Source organism: Pan troglodytes, chromosome 1, assembly GCF_028858775.2.
Source record: "Pan troglodytes isolate AG18354 chromosome 1, NHGRI_mPanTro3-v2.0_pri, whole genome shotgun sequence".
In the NCBI taxonomy this organism is placed as follows: Eukaryota; Metazoa; Chordata; class Mammalia; order Primates; family Hominidae; genus Pan; species Pan troglodytes.
The window spans coordinates 187139530-187160056 of record NC_072398.2 but is presented as its reverse complement, the minus strand read 5'-3'; the positions used below and the strand labels follow the sequence as shown (position 1 = coordinate 187160056).

At 41.7% G+C, this 20527-nt stretch overlaps 1 protein-coding gene across 27 annotated transcripts in view; it reads left to right on the top strand.

Moving 5' to 3' along the window:
- Positions 1-20527, top strand: part of ST3GAL3 (ST3 beta-galactoside alpha-2,3-sialyltransferase 3) — a 224899-nt gene that overhangs the window by 101482 nt on the left and 102890 nt on the right. For 18 of the 27 annotated variants that reach the window (XR_010158522.1, XR_010158433.1, XR_010158474.1 and 15 more), the window contains 1 exon segment: positions 7199-7241. Coding sequence is in view for 20 of the 27 variants with exons in the window: in XM_016952333.4 (XP_016807822.2) it covers positions 7199-7241 (43 nt within the window). In the remaining 7 variants the exon portion in view is untranslated. 27 annotated transcript variants of the gene reach the window in all.

Sequence of the window (20527 nt, the reverse complement as noted above, 5' to 3'; positions counted from 1 at the left end):
ATAACAGGAGGCTAGTACAGCAATCCAGGTGAGAAGTAAAGCTGGCTTGGCCGAGAAGAGTAGAAATGGAGAAAAGTAAGTAGATTTGAGATCCATTTAGATTTGAGATCCATTTAGAACATGGAATTAAAAGGTCATAGTAATGAATTAGAAGAAAGAAGAGAGAAGCAGGAATAAAGGAATTCTCCCAGGTTTCAAGTTTGGGCAGCTGGGTGAAGAGTGGTGTTGTTCGTTAAGGTGGGAAATCCAGAAAGAGGTTCTGGGTGTGTGTGAGGGTGATGAAGATGAACTCTAGGGGGTGTGGTTTAGGTTTTAAGTGCCTGTAGGACACTGAACTGGAGCTGTCCAGGAAGCAGCTGGATATACACATGTGGAGCTCAGCCAGGCACAGCAGCTCACACCTGTAATCCCAGCATTTTGGGAGGCCAAGGCAGGTGGATCATGAGGTCAGGAGTTCGAGACTGGCCTGGCCAACATAGTGAAACACTGTGTGTACTAAAAATACAAAAAATTAGCCAGGCATAGTGGCGGGCGCCTGTAATCCCAGCTACTCGGGAGGCTGAAGCAGGAGAATCACTTGAACCCGGGAGGCGGCGGTTGCAGTGAGCTGAGATCACGCCACTGCACTCCAGCCCAGGCGACAGTGTGAGACTCCATCTCAAAAAAAAAAAAAAAAAGTGGAGCTCAGGAGAGAAGGCTGAGCAGGAATGAGAGATTTGGTTTGGGCGCAATGGAAAGATAATTGGGCAGGCTGAACTGAGTGTTGAGCAAGGTGAGGTCTAGACTGAATGAAGGAAAAGTGAAGAAAGGAGAAACGACTGAGAAAAAACAGAAAAAAAAATATGGAAATATTTTCAGACATTGAACAATTGGTAGCACAGGGCACTGATCTCTGAAAGAAGGGAAGCAGATGAGGTTAGCCCTGTAATTGTCCAAGCCAACTTCCTGGAGAGTTTGCAGTCCATGTCGCAGGGAAGGAGAACCCAAGAGTCTGAAGCTGAGGTAACAGTTGAGCATTTGAGGAGGCCAGGGCAACTAGAATTCACAGATCATCAGAGAGGAGAGACCCGCACAGAGAGAGAGCTCAGGGGATTTGTTACAGGTCCCCCTTGGACTTCTCAGCTGATGAGTACATGTGGATGGGAAAACTACCAGAATCTGGGGAAAGAACCACTGGAAGGGGGCAGCCAGGATAATCCCTAGCGGTCACACAGGACTGGGAATTGTGGGAAAACTGTATAATGCATGGGGTATCTCATAGTGTACTCAGGAAGGTATTGCCTTAGCAGTGGGGCAAAATTAGTAATAGTGCAAAATTAGCCTTAGACTAGCCTTTAAAGGATCAAACTGTTTCCAAGTGACTTAATTGTGTCTCAAAAATACTTAAGGAATGCACAGGTATCCTGTCCCCAACAAGGTAAAATTCACATGGTTGGCAGCCAATCAGAAATTACAAGGCAATTCAGAAAAGCATGAAAATACAACCAATAAAGAGGGAAAAAAAACAATCAGTAGAAGCAGGCTTAGAGATGACACAAATGAGAGAACTAGGGGCATTACATCATATTCCTATGTTCAAGAAGGCAGGGGAAAGCATGAGAATATTAAGGAAAGGCATGGAAGATATGAAAAAAAACTCCCAGAGGTGAAAAATACAGTGTCTGAGATGAAAAATATACTGGATGAATAATCAGCAAATTAGACACTGTAGAAGAAAAAAATAGTGAACTAGAAGATATAGCAATAGAAACTATCTAAAATGAAACAGAGTGAGGGCTGGGTGCAATGGCTTACATCTGTAATCCTAGCACTTTGGGAGGCTGAGGAAGGAGGATAGCTTGAGGCCAGGAGTTCAGCCTGGCCAACATAGTGAGACCCCTGTCTCTACAAAAAGTTTAAAAATTAGCTAAATGTGGTGGTGCTTGTCTGTAGTCCTAGCTACTCAGGAGGCTGAGGCAGGAGGATTGCTTGAGCCCAGAAGTTGGAGGCTGCAGTGAGCTATGATTGTGCCACCACACTCCAGGCTGGGCTATGGGTTGAGACCCTGTCTCTTAAAAAAAGAAAAGGGCCGAGCGTGGTGGTTCACGCCTGTAATCCTAGCACTTTGGGAGGTTAAGGCGGGCGGATCACTTGAGGTCAGGAGTTCGAGACCAGCCTGGCCAATGGTGAAACTCCGTCTCTACTAAAAATACAAAACTTAGCCAGGCGTGGTGTTGCATGCTTGTAATCCCAGCTACTCGGGAGGCTGAGGCAGGAGAATCTATTGAACCCGGGAGGCGGAGGTTGCAGTGAGCCGGGATTGCACCACTGTACTCCAACCTGGGCCACAGAGTGAGACCCTATCTCAAAAAAAAAAAAAAAGAAAGAAAGAAAGAAAAAAGAAAAGAAACATAGAGTGAAACATTACTGGGGAAAAAAAATGAACAGACCACTGGTGAGCTATGGGACTTCAAGCAGCCCTAATACATGTGTTATTGGAGCCCCTAAAAGAAAGAGGAGGGCAGAAAAATATTTGAAGAAATAAGAACCAAATTTTTTTCAAATGTGATTAAAACCCACATATCCAAGAGCCCCAAGGATGCCAAACACAGGAAAGATGATGAAAATCGCAGCAAAGTATGTCATAAGCACCTCCCTCTCATTCCCACAGGTGCTTGGCAGAGGAGAGGAAAAGCAGCCTCCCCTGGAGAGCCTCAAGAAAAGCCTCGTAGGGTCTGCCAGGCTTCAGCTGTGGCAGGAGGTAGAGACGGGTGGGCCGGGTGGTTGGAATCATGAGTCAGAGGGCATTATGAGAAGGGTTTGACAGAGGACTGAGGATGAGAGAAATGGGGTCCGTGGCTCATTGTAGCTGGCTATGCATTTTCCTGGGAGATTTACTAGCTCTTTAGTTTTCCAAAGATTATTCCTATTGTTCGCAAGGGGACTTTATTTGTTCAGGACAACACATTTCTTCTGGTAATGCTCCTTGTAACCATGTGTATCACATGGGAGTCATCATTTTCCACAAACCCCATATCCTCAGTCTCTGTGACTAGAACAGAATGAAGTATTGGTACAAGCTCCGCCAGCCCTAGCCTTTCCCCAGGAGTTTCGCCCTTGGGAGCAGAGGGGCGAGGGGCGAATGCAATCCCTTGCCAGTGGCAAAGCAGAAGATGTTTGCCTACAGGTTGCTGGTGGTCACATTGCCTCATTTACGAAGAAAGCTCACCAGGAGAGAGTACAGGCAATAGAGGGAGGCCCAATGGCCTCCCTGTATTCCAGTCACTTTCGGTCACCCTGAGACCCTCCGCACTCTGGCCCCTTCCTATGTTTTAGTTATGTGAACCACTAAATCACCCTGTTCCCCTGAGTTAGTGCAACCAGTATGTTGAGCATGCAGGAAATGTCAAGGATCATCACAGACACCTTCATTTTGTCTCCTACTGTTCCCTTAAAATGTTTTCATGTCTTCAATACATCTGAAGTAATAAAAATTCCATGGTCACAGTGAGTTGCCATTTCCAAACTTAGAGTGCCCCATCTTGTGTAACAGTCACAGCTTTCAACTCACAGTGCCGGCAGGTGCCTGGTGGGGAAAGGGCATGCCCTGCCTGTCTTTCCTCTTCCCTCCTCTCCCAGCTACTAGCTGCTGCCTCTGACCTCTCCGTGATTGCTGTTGGAGGGAAAGAGAATGAGCAGTAGAGACCTAGAGTGTTTGCACTCTCTGGACCTGACAAATAGTTAAAGCTTTTGTGAGTGTTCTGATGACCCCTTTCCATCTTAGGGGCCTCTTCTCTGCGGTTGCCCCAGTATGGGTAATGCCCATGCCACTGCCTTGCTCCTCACTTCTGCAGCTCCTGGAAATCCCAGCATTTACCTGTTGATTCTGTTGGCCGAGGGCCTGCAACCCTCCAGGCAGATCTTCTGGAAAGGACCTGAAACGAGCCCACACCAGCTCCTTCATGCATTAGTTTTTGCCACAGATTCTGGGAGTGCAGGCCAGTCCCCATGCAGTGTTCTCCTGCAGCCAGCCCGCCCATTGCCCATTGTGTCCTCTAGACTTGTTGGGTAGGAGGTGGGCCCCAGGCAACCCACTGTGTTCTCCAAACCTTAAGGACGTGTTAGGCATCCTTCAGAGGCTGCAGTGAGAGACAGGCACCCATCCTGCCCTGTTCATAACACAGCTCCCCACAAAGATATTTTTTGAAATCCTCTTTCCCTTCATCTCTAGCAACCGATTGCTATTTATATTTAATGTAGGGAAGGCCTTTAGAATTACGTGATAAGTATTAAGAGATTTCCTTTGAAAATCCGCATCTTAGTCTAGCACTTCACTGTGGTGTCTGAAATGTATCACCTTATAGACCCGGCTAAAATTTTCTTTCTAGCATCCTGTTACACTAATTTGATTTGGACTTGAGACTGTTGTGACCAAATAATCCCGATAACAGTCAACAAATATTTATTGAGCATCTACTGTGAGCAGCCACAGCCCTCATGAGCTGTCAGTCCACATAATCTTTACATTTTTCTTGAATCCATTTGCCAATGTTTATAAACTTAGAAATTTTACCTTAAAAATCCAGATTCCTGGCTTGAAAAAAATCGGAAGATGTGGTAATGCGGGGCCTGCGTTGCTGCCTGGCACAGTTAGCAGGAGCTGGTGGGAGCCGCCCTTCAGCAGGGCACACACTCTCCAGATGGACTCAGTTCCCTCTGGGCTCTGACGCTAGAGCCAAGGGCCAGCTGCCATTTATCATCAGTGGGTTCACAATTACCTTTTCTTAAATTATTCTGGTACTCATGTCTCTTTTCTGAGGGCTGTGGGGATACAGTGACTCTTCACCGTGTTGCCCAGGCTAGGGTGCAGTGGCGTGATCACAGCTCACTGCAGCCTCGATCTCCCAGGCTCACGCCATCCTCCTACCTCAGCCTCTGGAGTAGCTGGGACTACAGGTGTGCAACAACATGCTCAGCTAATTTTTTAAAAGTTTTTTGAATAGATAAGGGCTCATTATGCTACCGAGGCTTATCTCAAACTCCTAAGCTCAAACAACTCTCCCAGCTTGGTCTCCCAAAGTGCTGGGATTACAGGTGTGAGGCACTGTGTCCTGCCCTCATGTCTCTTAATGAAAGAGAGAAAACAATAGATAGACCAAGAGAGACGTGAAGGGACAGACTTGCTTTAGAAATGCAGAGTTCTTAGAAATTTAATATGCAGTGTGTGCGTGTGTGTGTGAAACAAAACAAAACTTAAGATGCCATTGACAAATAATAAACCACAGATATAATTATTTTTACTATACAGAAAATATATGGGAGGAAAAACAGTGAATTGAAAAGAAAAGACATTGCAACAGGATTTGTTTTTTAATGCAACTGAGTAGTGTGAGCCGCTGTATAAGAGTATTACATTCTCCCACTTCCCTCATTTGTGTTATGCTCTTGCTTGGCCCCTGACATTTGAGTTTGCAACCATGAGGGAAACATTCTCTGGCCTCTCTGGAAGGAATCTGCCTAAGTATGGATTCATTGTCTAAGGGAGTCTTAGCTCAGGTCTGAGGAGCAACAGCATGAGAGTTCCCCCAGGGTTTTCACCATACAGGGAAAAAGTAGCAGGTATTTGGCAAGCTGAGGCTTCCTTTTTATGGAATGGTAAGATAGGATTGTTGAGAGGGCACTTAACTTTGACACTAACTCTTTGCAAATTGTATTTTTCGTTTTATTTTATATTTAAGCCTTTTTTTGTTTTTCTTACCAATGTTTGTAAGTTCTTGATATGTTAAGGCAAGTCTTTCATCCATTCGCCTGCGTTAGAGCAAAACCAGAATTATTTTGAGGAAAGACTTTCACTTGCTCAAGGCCATTCCCTTGGGAGGCAAGCCTTACATTAAGTTGTGTGTCCTAGTTGATATCTTCAATTTTAAGAAGAGGATTTATTCTCTCTCCACAGCTCAGATGATTTTGAAAGCAATGAGTCTGGCCTTAATTGGCCTTGCAGAACGACTCCTGGGAGGTACTTGTCAGCGTGTGTGACTTCCCTCTTTTTGCTGTTCACTGCTTATTAAAGCCTGAGTTCCTCGAAAGCTTTGCTGCCTGGCCTTTTCCATCCAGTATTTTGGTCTTGGTATTCTGTTTTATCCTCAGATTGAGCCAGGCCAGCTAAGAACTGCATTCATAGGCCACTTTATTTTTTGGCTAGACACACACACACACATACACACACACACACACACACACACACACACACTGCAACTATGGAGCAGAGCCATAAGAAATAATCCCATGACACCTCATATCATTTTCCTCATACAAATGTTTTTGAGGACACATGAAATTTCCCTCAAGTCTTAGTATCAAGAATAGCTGTGATTCTCCTGGTTTATTTTCTGGATACTGCTGAACCATGAAACCAGTGCTTTGCGCTTAGTTTTGGCTATGGAAAATCTTGGGGACAGATCTGTAATCTTCCTCCAGCAAGCACACAGAGCCCTAAGATATTCACTTTTGCTCTTTTCCTTACCCCACCTGCATTTTCCTATGTTTATGTCCACTTTGGCCCCCAGATTTCTCCTTTTTAAAATCTTGTACTCCATACAATTTTATAGAACTGCTTCAACCTCATTTTAGAATGAAGCAAGATGCAAAGAACTTAAATAAATTACAATACTGATTGATCACTTGTTAGAAGCATCAATTTATCTTTAAATTTTATTGTAAACTTGCTATTCTTTATGTAATCTGATCTACTGGTTCTTTATGATGACCATGAAGAGAATTGGCATGGATTTGGGGACCCGTTGGCTGCCACATCCTCAACCCATGGCTAAGGTGGCTGATTCAGCAAATGCTGTGTTTAGAGCTTAGAGGAAGCAGATACTGCATCTGAGCCTCTTGCTTTTCCAGGTTCCAGTTTCATGGTTTACTAAATTTCAGTTCCAATTACCACATTTATACAGGAAGGAAGGCAGTTGTATACCAACATAGGACTGGCTGCCCTAGAATGCATAGGAAATACCTGGCATTGAACTTCGTCCTTCACAAAACAGGTGTTCAGCTGGTGTTTTGTGGTTTATGTATTTAGTTACGTTCTTTGAAGCAGTTGAATTGTGTTCTTTTCCAAGGGTGGTCTGTCCCCGTGGTCTAGGTCTGGGGGATGCAATATGCTAGTATCATCAGTGACTTGACTTCAGTGACATTTTCTGCTTTTCTTTTTCAGAGTATGATCGGTTGGGCTTCCTCCTGAATCTGGACTCTAAACTGTGAGTAGAAGGAGAAGATACCTTGGCTCTGTGGCAGAGAGGTCTGTGAGAGCTGGGTCTCACTTTGAAGGGTCAGCTCTCATCACTCTTCTGGTGACTGGGGGACTCCCTGGGGCCTCTGTCCTCAGGCCGTCAGCAGAATCTTGGGGCATGTTACAGTCTGCAGCGGCCAGAGAGGGTGGGATGATGGGTGCAAACATAAGGCCTTCGATTTGGCTGGCACAGGCAGCTCATTATAGAAGGAGGCCACTGCCAGGAGTTTGAAGGACTAGGAGTCTCCTGGAAAGGCTTCTTCTGCAGGGTAGAGGACAGTTGAGTCACAGCAGGAGGTAGGGGCCTCTCAAAGATGCTCTGGCACCTGACATGCACAGCCTTCTGTGATCACTCCCTGTCTTACTCTCCAGTTTCAACTCCTGCCACTCTTGCCACAGATGAACACTCCTTTTCCCTCTACCTTTGTGCTTGTTATCTGTGCCTGAAATTCTCTTTCCTTGCTAGCCCACTTGGAAAACTAAAAAAACTACTTCCTCCCCACACAAAATTGTCTCTTCCTCTGTGCTTCCTTTAAATTTTCTACCTCTGTTACAGTTATCTCACTGTACTGTAATTGCATAATAATTACTAATTTTTTAAGGGCACAGGCTCAGAGCTAGGCCTAGTAGATAGCTTGGTTCAAATCCCAGACTGACCTTTATTCTCTTTATGATTTGGGTCAAGCTACTTAACCACTCTGAGCCTCAGTTTCATCTGTAAGATGATGACAATAAATTTATTTCACAGAGTTTTTGTAAGAATTTAATTGAAATTATTAATTCATAGAGGACTGTCAAGTATTGAGTATCTAATCCTTCCAGGATCCTTCCCTACTAGCCTTCTTGGTGTCTTTAGCACGTAGACAGTATTGGCGTATGTTTGTCAGGTGCCCGTTAAACACTGAATGCTTGGTTGGTTGGATGGATGGATGGATGGATGGATGGATGGATGGATGGATGGATGATGGTAGGATGACTGCGTACTTTCCTATTTGACAAGCATGCCTTGAGTTGCAGCTCTCTCTACTCTGTGCATTCATGTCCCTGCAAGCCTGCTCACATGGCCGATGCTCAATAAATCCTTGCAGAACACCTTACTACCTACTGTGATTCCTTTCTATTGTTAGTCATCTTTGTGCACCTGTGTCCCCTGCCCTGTACCAGGCGGACATCATGAAGGATCAGAATTGTGTTTCTTTCCTTTTCTGTCTTGCATAAGACCTTTTCCACAGTTGACTCTGATGACAATGGCCACACCTACATACAAGACATCAAACCAGGGGCTGGTTGGTTTTCCCACTGAAGAGTCTGGCATCTGGCTTCTTGGCTCTGGTGCCTCATACTATGAGTTCAGGCATTGTAAATCTCCCAACTTTTACACATTATGAAGGCAACTATGAAGGAAAAAGTGTGTGTTCTGTATACCAGGCTAGTAGAGAGATGTCAGCCTCATGTTAACATCTAGGGAATGGGGTATTTGATTGTGGTAGAATGCCATAGGCTTCACTCTTAGAAAATCCTTAATTTAGTACTCTGGAAAAAAACAAATCAAGTATAAGCCATAAGCAAGTGAAATGCCACCAGAACGGAAGAGATAGAGTAATTACCAAGTTGAATCACATTGATGAACAAAAGGCATGTTCTCTAGGACATACTACAGTATTTAAACTGTCTTCAGCAGTGAAAGGAGGAGGATGAGGAGGATGCTCATCCCCTGCTGTCCTGACAGTTGGGTCCTGCAGAGTAGGCTGTTGTGTAGCTTTCTGTTGTGTATCAGGCCAGTTCTTTGAACTATGTGAGTTAACTTGGTCTTTAGCACAGTAAATTGGCTTGGCCTCATTTGATTTAACTCACAATCTAAGGTACAAGCTAGAACTGTCCTGCCTCTAGCTGCAAAGGTTTTTCTAGTCCAGTGCTGTCTTCAGAAGTCCAGTGCTGTCTCTCCTGTCTCACAGATACCTGAGAAAGGTTTCCACCTACTTCCAGAGAGAAGTTTCCAAGTTAAGGATTCTGCTTTTGGTGGGGGCAGTTCCTCAGCAAAGTTGAGATCTCCCCTTACCAAGTCCCTCTCTAGTTGTGTTATATTCTATTTCTGAGGTATAGGAAAGGACCTGAACTTGAATCAGAACTGGATTTGAATTCTGTCTGCTGCATAGTATTACATGACCTTAGATAATTATTATATTTTAGCTTTCTGAATCCCAATTTTCCTTTATGAAAAAATGTGGATAATAGCACTCCCTTCCTATGGTTTTATGAAAAATAAAAGTGTTCCATAAAGTGTGAATAAATATGCCAATGTAAGGCTTTCTTTTTATTTATCTTGATTCGGATTCATTTAGCTTGCTGCTGCTGCTTCTTCCTTCTTCCTTCTTCTTCTTCTTCCTTCTTCTCCTTCTTCTCCTTCTTCTTCTCCTCCTTCTTCTCCTTCTTCTTCTCCTCCTTCTTCCTTCTCCTTCTTCTTTCTTCTCCTTCTCCTTCTCCTTCTCCTTGTTCTTCTTCTCCTTCTCCTCCTTTTTCCTTCTTCTTCATTCTTCTTCCTTCTTCTCCTTCTTCTTCTCCTTCTTCTCCTTCTCCTTCTTCTTCTCCTTCTTCCTTCTCCTTCTCCTCCTCCCTTCTCCTTCTCCTCCTCCCTTCTCCTTCTCCTCCTTCTCCTCCTTCTCCTCCTCCCCCTCCCCCTCCTCCTCCTCCTCCTTCTTCTCCTTCTTCCTTCTTCCTTCTTCTTCCTTCTTCTTCTCCTTCTTCCTTCTCCTTCTCCTCCTTCTCCTCCTCCTCCCCCTCCTCCTTCTTCTTCCTCCTCTTCTTCCTCTTCTTTCTCTTCTTCTCCTTCTTCTCCTCCTCCTTCTCCTCCTTCTTGTCCTCCTCCTTCTCCTCCTTCCTCCTTCTTCTTCTCCTTCTCCTCCTCCTCCTCTTCCTCCTCCTCCTCCTCCTTTCTTCTTTCTTTTTTCTTCTTCTTTTGGTACAGACAGGCTCTTGCTATGTTGCCCAGGCTGGTCTTGAACTCCTGGGCTCAAGTGTTCCTCCTGCCTCAGCCTCCTAAAGTGTTAGGATTACAGCTGTAAGCCACAGTATCTGGCCTCATTTAGATTCTTGGGTATATAAATTTCATATGTTTTGGAAAAATTTTCAGCCATTATCTCTTTAAATATTCCCTCTGCCCGACTCTCTCTCTAAGCCTCTTCTGAAATTCTGGTTAAATTTTAGACCTTCTCATTATATTAACTTATTTTCCATATTTTTCATCTTTTAATCACTTTCACATTAACTGGAACCCCAAAGGACTCAGCATAAGGATAAACTAGAACTATTAATAAACCTACACCCCCAAAGCAGGCTGCAAGAACAATTACCAAAGTGCTGAGTATGTCATGGCAGTAGAACAAAAACACTTGGTATTTGTTGCCAGAGTTCTCATCACTCAGGTGATCCAGGGAACCTCAAACCATGAGTTCAGTTTAAGGTATTCCAGACTGGCAGTGCCTCCAAGCACCTGGCAGAAATAAATGCAGACTTTCCATAGAGGAAGACATATGCATTCCTCACAAATAACTTTTCAAGGAAATGAGCAGCTCACAGTAAAAAATAACTAAACACACAAGGAAACAAGCTTCTATTGAAGCTTGTTCTCATGGTTTTATGAGAACCATGTAAAACAACTGGTAACAGAGGAGTACTCACAAAGATTTCTGAAATTGGAATTACCACACATCATTTATAAAGCAATTAAATATACTGTATTTAAAGAAATAAGAGACAGTACTGAACTATATGCATAGAATAGGGAGCTATGAAAAACAAAATACCAGATTTGAAAAAAACAACGAACTTCTAGAGTTAAAAAATACAATGATCAAAATTAAAAACTCAATAAAAGGGGTTAGCAGCAGATTAGATACAACTGAAGATAGAGTTAGTGAACTTGAAGGTAAGACATAAGAAATTATTTATAAAAGGGGTTGGCAAACTCTTTTGGCAAAGGGCCAAATGGTAAATATTTTAGGATTTGGGGCCTTATTTTTTCTGTCACAGCTACTCAGCTTTGCTGTTTTAACATGAAAGCATCCATACATAGTACATAGATGAATGAGTATGGCTATATTTCAATAAAACTTTATTTATGGACCCTGAAATTTTAATTTTATATGTATATTTTTTTAGACGGAGTTTCATTCTTGTTGCCCAGGCTGGAGTGTAATGGCGCAATCTTGTCTCACTGCAACCTCCGCCTCCCCGGTTCAAGCGATTCTCCTGCCTCAGCCTCCCGAGTAGCTGGGATTATAGGCATGTGCCACCACACCTGGCTAATTTTGTATATTTAGTAGAGCTGGGGTTTTTCCATGTTGGTCAGGCTTGTCTCGAGCTCCTGACCTTGGGTGATCCGCCCACCTTGGCCTCCCAAAGTGCTGGGATTATAGGCGTGAGCCACCGCGCCCAGCAATTTTATATAATTTTTATGTGTCATAAAATATGCTTTTTGATTTTTTCCCCCATCTATTAAAAATGTAAAAGACATTCTTAACTTGCAGGCCATATAAAAAAACAGGTGAAAGGTTGGCTTTGGCCCACAAGTGTAGTTGACTCACCCTTAATTGAGAATGCAACACAGCTATATCTTGAGAATTATCTCCTCGCTCCAGATGTTTTCTATTCTTGGAACCCTATTGCATAGAAATACTCCTTTAAAAAAATGGATTCTGGGGTAAATGTGCAGCCTTGTTACATGGGTTTATGGTGTGATGCTGAGGTTTGGAGTACGGATGGTCCCATTACCCAGGTAGTGAGCATAGTACTCAACAGGTAGTTTTTCAGCCCACTCCCCACTCCCTCCTCTAGTAGTACCCAGTATCTGTTCTTATTTTTATGTCCATGTGTATTCAGTATTTAACTCCCATTTATAAGTGAGAACATGTGATATTTCATTTTCTGTTCTGTGTTAATTGGTTTAGGGTAATGACTTACAGCTGCATCTATCAACATCATTTTTCATAGAAGTAGAGAAAACCATTCTAAAATGTATACGAAACCAAAAAAGAGCCAGAATAGCCAAAGCAATTCTAAGCAAAAAGAACAGAGCTGGAGGTATCACATTACTAGACTTCAAACTCTTCTATAAGGATATAGTAACTAAACATGATACTGCTAAAAAAACAGACACATAGACCAATGGAACATAATAGAGAACCCAGAAATAAAGCCACACAGCTACAACCATCTGATCTTCAACAAAGCCTACAAAAATAAGCAATAGGGAATGGACTCCCTATTCAATAAATGGTGTTGGGATAACTGGCTAACCATATGCAGAAGAATGAAACTGAACCCCTACATTTTACCATATATAAAAATTAAGATGGATTAAAGATTTAAATGTAAGACCTCAAACTATAAAAATCCTAACAGAAAACCTAGGACATACCCTTCTCATCATTGGCTTTGGCAAAGAATTTATGGCTAAGTCACCAAAAGCAACTGCAACAAGAACAAAAATTGACAAGTGAGACCTAATCAAAATAAAGAGCTTTTGCACAGCAAAAGAAACTATCAACAGAGTACACAGACAGCCTACAGAATGGGAGAAATACTCCTAAAATACCTTATGTCTAGTGATATTCCAAAAGCCTGGAAATAGACATTTTAGATTTTTTTTCTTCACTGTATTTGTTTAATTATGTCTTTCTGGAATAGAGTGGCTTATATTTTCTTTTAGAATTCCCTGCTGCTTGTATCTACATGACAAAATCACTTGTTAGTGCTGAGAACATTATTCAGAATACTGATGTGCAAAACCTTGTCTTTTTACTACAAGATCTGTTGTTGAAGAAGGCAGAACTTTTTGGTGGTTAAAAATGTGAGCTATGGAGTCAGACATGGATTTTTGAGGCCCAGTTCCACATCTTACTAGCTCTAATCTGGAGTGAGTTATTAAACTACTAAGTCTCAGTTAAAGTGGTGACAATAGTAATACCAAGGATGAGAGTTAGCCCTTATCAGTGTCTGGTAAACTAGCAGGGATATAGCCCAAAAATGAGACCCGGACTTCAGCTTGCCTCCTGCTCCATACCCCAGATTTCATTTCTTTACTCTTTCATTTAGCAGATATTTCTTGAGCACCAGCTATGTGTTTTCTAGTTGGAATAAACGGAAAGTTCTAAGACATAGACACAGCCTTATAAGCTTGATTGGAAAGGCTATCCTGCGAGCTGAAGTCTTAGTGAATGGGGAGGAAGCGATTGAGAACAGGAAGGGAGGGTAAAGGGTAGTATTGCTGGATAGCATGAGCAACAGACAAGTTTTTGGTTGTTTCTTTTTTATAATAAGCATGACATATTGGTGATTTGGAAGCATTAATGGAGTACAAAGAGGATAACCAGGGATCCTAAGGTCCATGAAGTATAGATGAAAGAGCAGCCTCCTTTGCAGAGGGCTGTAAAAATGGCGTTTTCCCAAGAGACCCAGGTTTCTATGAAAGCAAAAATGGAAGGAACATTCACCGAACAGTTTGAGGATATAAAGGAACACAGTTTTATGCCACATAATTGAAAGTTAGAGTGTGGGCTGTGCCAGGGGAGAAGTAGGAAATTGGACCAAGAAGAAGCAGAGAGCAGTGACTTGAGGATAAGAAAACTGAGAAGAATATGGTTTGGAGAGAAACAGGAATAACTAGAATGTGAGACTGGTGAGTTGGTGACATTGCCAGCCTTGTGGTTGCCTGAGAATTGACCCCGTCTTCCCCAGGGGTTGGGCACTCAGGCTGCTACGTGCAGGCAGCCACAACCTGATTTAATGATACCTCCAAGGAGGCACATCTGCTCTCTGAAAGGGGTCTACTGTGGTCTGGCTCAAAGTTGAGGGCCTCGAAAAGTCTCAGGGGTAAAGGCTCTTGCCCCAACAACAAAGTGGATACTCCCTCATTCAGTCAGCAGATTTGTTGAGCAACTAATATGTATCAGGCAATATTCTGTGGTCTGAGGATATACCAGTGAACAAGACAATCAATAAACAAAAATTATTATAAACAAAGTTTTTAGGATTTTGGAAGGTGATAAGTGCTGTGAAAGAAAATAGAGCAAGACAAGGGAATGCTGTTGAAGAGATTGCAAGTTGCAATGGGACAGTCAAAGTAGAATTCATTGAGAAGGTGATATTTGAGGCAAGAGTCAAAGGAAGAGAGGCAGAGCATTCCAGGAAGAACCCTAAGGAAATCTCAGTCTCCATTATAAGGAATATGACACAATGAGCCAGGAATGTGCCCATTAGTCCAGGAGAGAGATGAGTCATCTGGATTCCTTGAAGGAGCCAGATCCTGGTGTCCAGGTGTGACTTTCCTGAGCCGACGTGGGCCTTCTGGGAGCAGATTTAATTAAATGGAAGTTTCATCTATTTCTGCTGGGTGTGGGCAGGTGCTCTGTGCTCTGGGAAAGCTCCTGTCTGCTGCCACAATGTGGTGTTTTACAGTTGCCATGTGGGCAAGAGCATGGGGACTTTAATGCTCAGTCTAATTTCATAAGGAATTCCATGTGAAGACTCAAAAATATGAAAATGAAAGCAAACAACTCTTAACCCCCAGAGCCTTGTGAAAAACCAGGTCATTTGTAATAGTGTATAAACATGGAGCAGTCTAAATATAGCCTGAGGTGAGTTTAACACTTCTAAAACAGCCTGTCAAGTTCCCTAGGGCTGCAAGGGGAAAGCATTTATTGAACACCTACTATATGCCCAGTGATGCACTAGGTACTTTCTATGTTACCTGTTCCCACAACATTTGCTTAGATAATCTAATCCAGTATCATGGCTTTAAATATCATCTATATGCTGATGACTCCTATATTTATATCAAGCCCAGTTCTCTTTCCCCACACTCCAGACTGATTTACCCAATTGCTTCCTTCATTTGGATATGTATTAGGCATCTCACACTTAACATGTCCAGAACCAAACTCCAGATTCACACCCCCGCCTCCCAGAATCTTTTCTACCCCAGGAAATGGCAGCTAACTACATCCTTCCAATTGCTCACATCAAATACTGTAGCATAATTTCTTTGACACTCAAATCTGATATCAGCAAACCTTATTAGCTTTACCTTAAATATCCTCAGATCCAGCCACTTCTCACTACCTCTGTATCATCACTCTGTCCAAACCACCATCTCTCACCTAATTTTTGCACTCCTAACTAGTCTTCCAGAATTTATGCTTGCTTCTCTGTGGTCTATTTCCACACTGAAGCCAAAGTGATCCCATTAAAATACAAGATAGATCTTGTTACTACTGTGATCAGAACTCCCCAATGGCTCCCCATTTCTTGTAGAATGAGAGCCAGAACCTTTACAGTGCTCATCAAGGCCCTCCACACCTTCGTTTCTTGTTGCTCTCCTTCCTGCTTATTGTTTTATCCTGCGCTCCTTGCTGTGATTCGGATACTCCAGACCTGTTCCCGCCTCAGACTCTTGGCATTTGCTCATTCCCTTGTCTGGAACACTCTTCCCCAGATACCTGCAGAGATTGCGCACTCTCTTGCCTTTTTAGAACATAGCTCAAATGTCACCTTCTTAATAAAGTCTCCTTTGCCCATCCCATTTAAAATCATAGCCCCATCCCCTATTGGCGTTCCCTGTTCCCCTTTACTGTGTCATTTTCTCCAGGGTATCTGTCACTCTCGGATGCCACATATGTTTTATTTACTTGTTTATTGTCTGTCTCCATCTACTAGAGTGTTTCTTCTGTTTTGTTCCCTACTATTTTCTAACACCAAAACCAGTATCTACTGTATTACTTAGTGATCAATTAATAAATATCTGTTGCATGGATAAATGGTGGACAACTCTGTGAAGTAGATGGTATTTAAATGCATTTTAACAAATGTGAAAATGATGTAGAAGGGATAAGTAATTTGCTTATGTTCACAGAACTAAATGTGATCAAGCCAGTCTTTGAACCCTTCTCTGCCTGGCTCCAAACTTTTTTACTTTTCTCACTATTCAACTTAGCTTTCTGTTTTTTCCAAATTCACAGTCAGTTTGATCCTATGTTTTAACTATACCGAAAGCTTTGTAAGGGCAAGAACTAGGAATGTTCTGCTCACAGATATATTCACAATGCCTAGTATAGTGTTTATGTGCATAGTAAATATTCAGTAAATATTTGTTCAATCAATCGAGGACAGAAGGAAGAGGGTATGAGTAAGAAAGAATAGAGCCACCTTTAATAACAAAATCCAGATCTTTCAAATATTGTTATTAGAAGATTTTTAGGGAGACGGAGTACAGTGGTGAGGACTGTCAGGTGGCTCCTTCCTTTATCTAACCCTGACTTTCCCCATCTCCTGGAGAGACTGTCACTTGAAGAACTTCTGCCACCATCATGCTGACTTCAGACGGCCAGCTTCTCTTTAATGCCTTAAAAAAAAAAAAAGAGGAAAGGGGTGTGTGTGTGGTGGGAGGGATACTTTCTCTTGGCTTCTCTAAGCAAAGCTAAAAATATTTCACTAAAGATTAAAAGAGGACAACAGAGAAATTAACCTTGAGAGGACAAGAAATCCAGAGGAGTAGTCTGGTTTCCAAAATGCAGAATTCTGTCTCTTCTATAGCTAGCACAAGCCAGGGCCATACTTACTTCACAACAGGAGAGCATAGCATTGCAGGATTTGGCTAGGTTCTTTGCTTCATGACATCTAGCCTTTTTCACAGCCCACTGTTCAAAGACTTTCTCCTAGACATCTTGAGCTATGTGATCAAGACTGAAAAAGCCAAATTCCCACTTTGCAGCTCACCGAGGACTCTCTCTGCACAGTGGTTTTTGGCCTTGACTGCATATTGGAATCACCTGGAGAGCCTAAAAAATTACTGATGCCTGCATCCCACCCTCTAGAGATTTTGAAGTCACTGAGCGAGGACACAGCCTTTGCTTTAGGATTTTTAAAGCTGCCCAGGTGAGTCTAATATGCAGCCAAATTGAGAACCACTGCTTTAATAAAAGATTCTGTTTCCTGTCTCAGGAAGTCTCCACTTCCCCAGGTAATTGATACCAAGAATAAATCTGCCTGTACATAGGAGTATGTCTATGTGTGATGATTCATAACTAAGACCTCACTACCCAGAGATTCTGATTTAGTTGGTCAGGAATTGGGCTCAGGTACCTTTATGTTTAAACATCTCCCAGATTATTCTAATATGTCAGGGTCAAGAACCATGAAGCAACCTCAGGCCTGTCACTATATCATATCTGAATATAATATAACAACTACTGCAGAATATCATAACAATTATGTTAGGATAGTGGAATTGCGGCTACTTTCTTTTGATTCTAAATATTGTTTTTATTACACCTTTACAATGAAAAAATATATTTGGATGTTTCTGTAATTTTTTCAAACTTTCATTATGGGCTATAGATCTCTAGACACTATTTTCGGAAATCCATTTTATATTAGTTTTTGGTTACCAATTTTTTCTCTAGTTTTTCTTAATGGTCTTTTAAAATCTCAGCCAATTGAAGAACTTCCTATACATTATATTGACTAATTTATCTCTTCCTTATCTATAATTGAAATAAATATATGTGTAAAGATGTAATATTTGTCTTTTCTATGCTGCCAAACTCCAGGAGACCTCAGGGTGGAACTTGAGAAGTCTGGAGGAATGGGCAGAGACCAAATTATGTGGGGTTTTAGAGATAACAAGGAGAAATTTGGGCTTCATCTCAAGGGCAAAAGATGCCTTGAAGGGTTTTAAGCAGATGAGTAGTGACGTAATCAGTTTTGACCCTTAGGAAAATGTTTTTGGCCGCAGGAAGGAAATTTGATTAGAGAGGGACAAGAATGGAAGGGGAGAGGGTACTTAGGAGGCTATAATAGAAGTACAGAGTAGAAATCAACAGAGAAAATCAACAAAACAAAAGCTGGTTCTTTGCAAATATCTATAAAATTGATAAAACTAGAGCCAAAAATAGAGAAAGAGAAGATATAAATTACTAATATCAGAAGTGAACATACTAATCCATAGATATTAAAAAGAATAATGGGCCGGGTGAGATGGTTCATGCCTATAGTCCCAGCACTTTGGAAGGCTGAGGCAGGAGGATCGCTTGAGCCCAGGAACTTGAGACCAGCCTGGGCAACATAGGGAGACCTCGTCTCTTCAAAAAAAAAAAAACAAAATTAGCCGGTTGTGCTGGTAATCCCATCTACTTAGTAGGTTGAGATGGGAGGATCACTTGAGCCCGAGAGGTCAAGGCTTCGGTGAGCTGTGATCACACCACTGCACTCCAGCCTGGGCGACAGAGTGAGACCCTGTCTCAAAACAAAAGAAAAAGGATAATAAAAGAACATTGTGAACAACTCTGTACTCACAAATCTGATAACTTAGATGAAATGGACTGATTCCTTCAAAGACACAAACCACCCAAACTGACACAAGGAGAAAAAGACCATCTGAATAAATCTGTATCTACTAAAGAAATTAAATCACTAATTAATAACTTTCCAAAGCAGAAACAACAGTCTCAGTTGGTTTCACTGGTGGATTCTATCAAAATTTAAGGGAAAAAATGATACTAAATGATACCAGTTCTCTACAATGTCTTCCAGAAAATCAAAGCAGAAAGAACGCTTTCTAACTCATTCTATGCATCCAACATTACTCTAGACATTACCCTATTACCCAAATAAAGATATTATAAGAAAGGAAAACTACGGACCAATATCTCTCATGAACATGCTCCAGAAATCCTCAACAAAATTATTAGCAAATTGAATTCAGCAATGTATAAAAAGAATTACATGTTGCTGCCAAGTGGGATTTATTCCAGGTATGCAAGGCTGGTTCAGCTTCAAAAATCAGTTAATGCATATTCTGTTACATCAACAGGCTAAAGAAGAAAAATCATATAATCATATCCATAGATGTAAAAAAACCATTTGATACAATCCAATACCTATTCATGATTTTTAAAAAAACTATCAGCAAACTATGAGTAGAGGGGAACCTCTTCAATTTGATCAAAAAACCTATAGCTAACATCTTGCTTAATGAGAAACTGGATTCTTTTCCCCTAAGACTGAGAAAAAACCAAGGATGTCCCCCCTCTCACCACCCCGTTCAACATTATACTAAAGTCTTCACTAACACAGTAAGACAAGAAAAGGAAATAAAAGGCATACAGATTGGGAAGGGAGAAATAAAACTGACTGTGTTCACAGATGACATGATTGTCTATGTAGAAAATCCCAAGGATTGGCAAAAACATTCTGGAACTAATAAGCAATTAAGGCAAGTTTTCAGGCTGTAAGGTTAATATACAAAAGGCAATTGCTTTTCTATATACCAGCAAGAAGCAATTGGAATTTAAAATTTAAAACACGGTGTCATTTACATTAGTGCCAAAAAAAAGGGAAATACTTAGGGATAAATCTGATAAAATATGGGTGAATGTGTTTGTGCATAGATCCATATATGAATGAGGAAAACTACAAAACTCTAATGAAAGAAATCAAAGAAATCTAGATAAATGGATATTCCACATTTTGATAGAAGGACTCAGTATTGGGTTTTGGAGGTTTTGGGGTTTTTTTGAAACAGGGTTGCCCAGGCTGGAGTGTAGCGGTGCAACCACGGCTCACTGCTGTCTCAACCTCCCAGGCTCAAGTGATCCTCCTACCTCAGCCTCTCAAGTAGCTGGGACTACAGGCGTGCACTACCACACCCAGCTAATTTTTTTTTTATGTTTTTCATTTTGTAGAGTCAGGGTCTCGCTATGTTGCTGGGGCTGGTGTCAAACTCCTGGGATCAAGCAGTCCTCCTGCTTTGGCCTCCCAAAGTGCTAGGATTACAGGTGTGAGCCACTGTGCCCAGCCTCAGTATTGTTAAGATGTCAATTCTCTACTTGATCTATAAATTCGATGTAATCAGAATCAAAATTGCAGCAAGTCATTTTACGAATCTCAACAAACTTACGTTAAAATTTATATGGAAAGGCAGAAGACCCAGAATCTACTGACGAAGAAGCAGAAAGTTGGAAGATTGACAGTACCTGACTCCAGACCTACAATAAAGCTATCAAGATACAATCAAGATAGCATAGTATTGGCAAAAGAATAGACAAATAGATCAATAGAATAGGATAGAGATCCCATAAATTGACCCACACAAATATAGTCTGTTGATCTCTGACAAAGGAACAAAGGCAATTCAATGGAAAAAGAATAATTTTTTCAATAAATGATACTGGAATAATTAGATATCTGTATGTACAAATT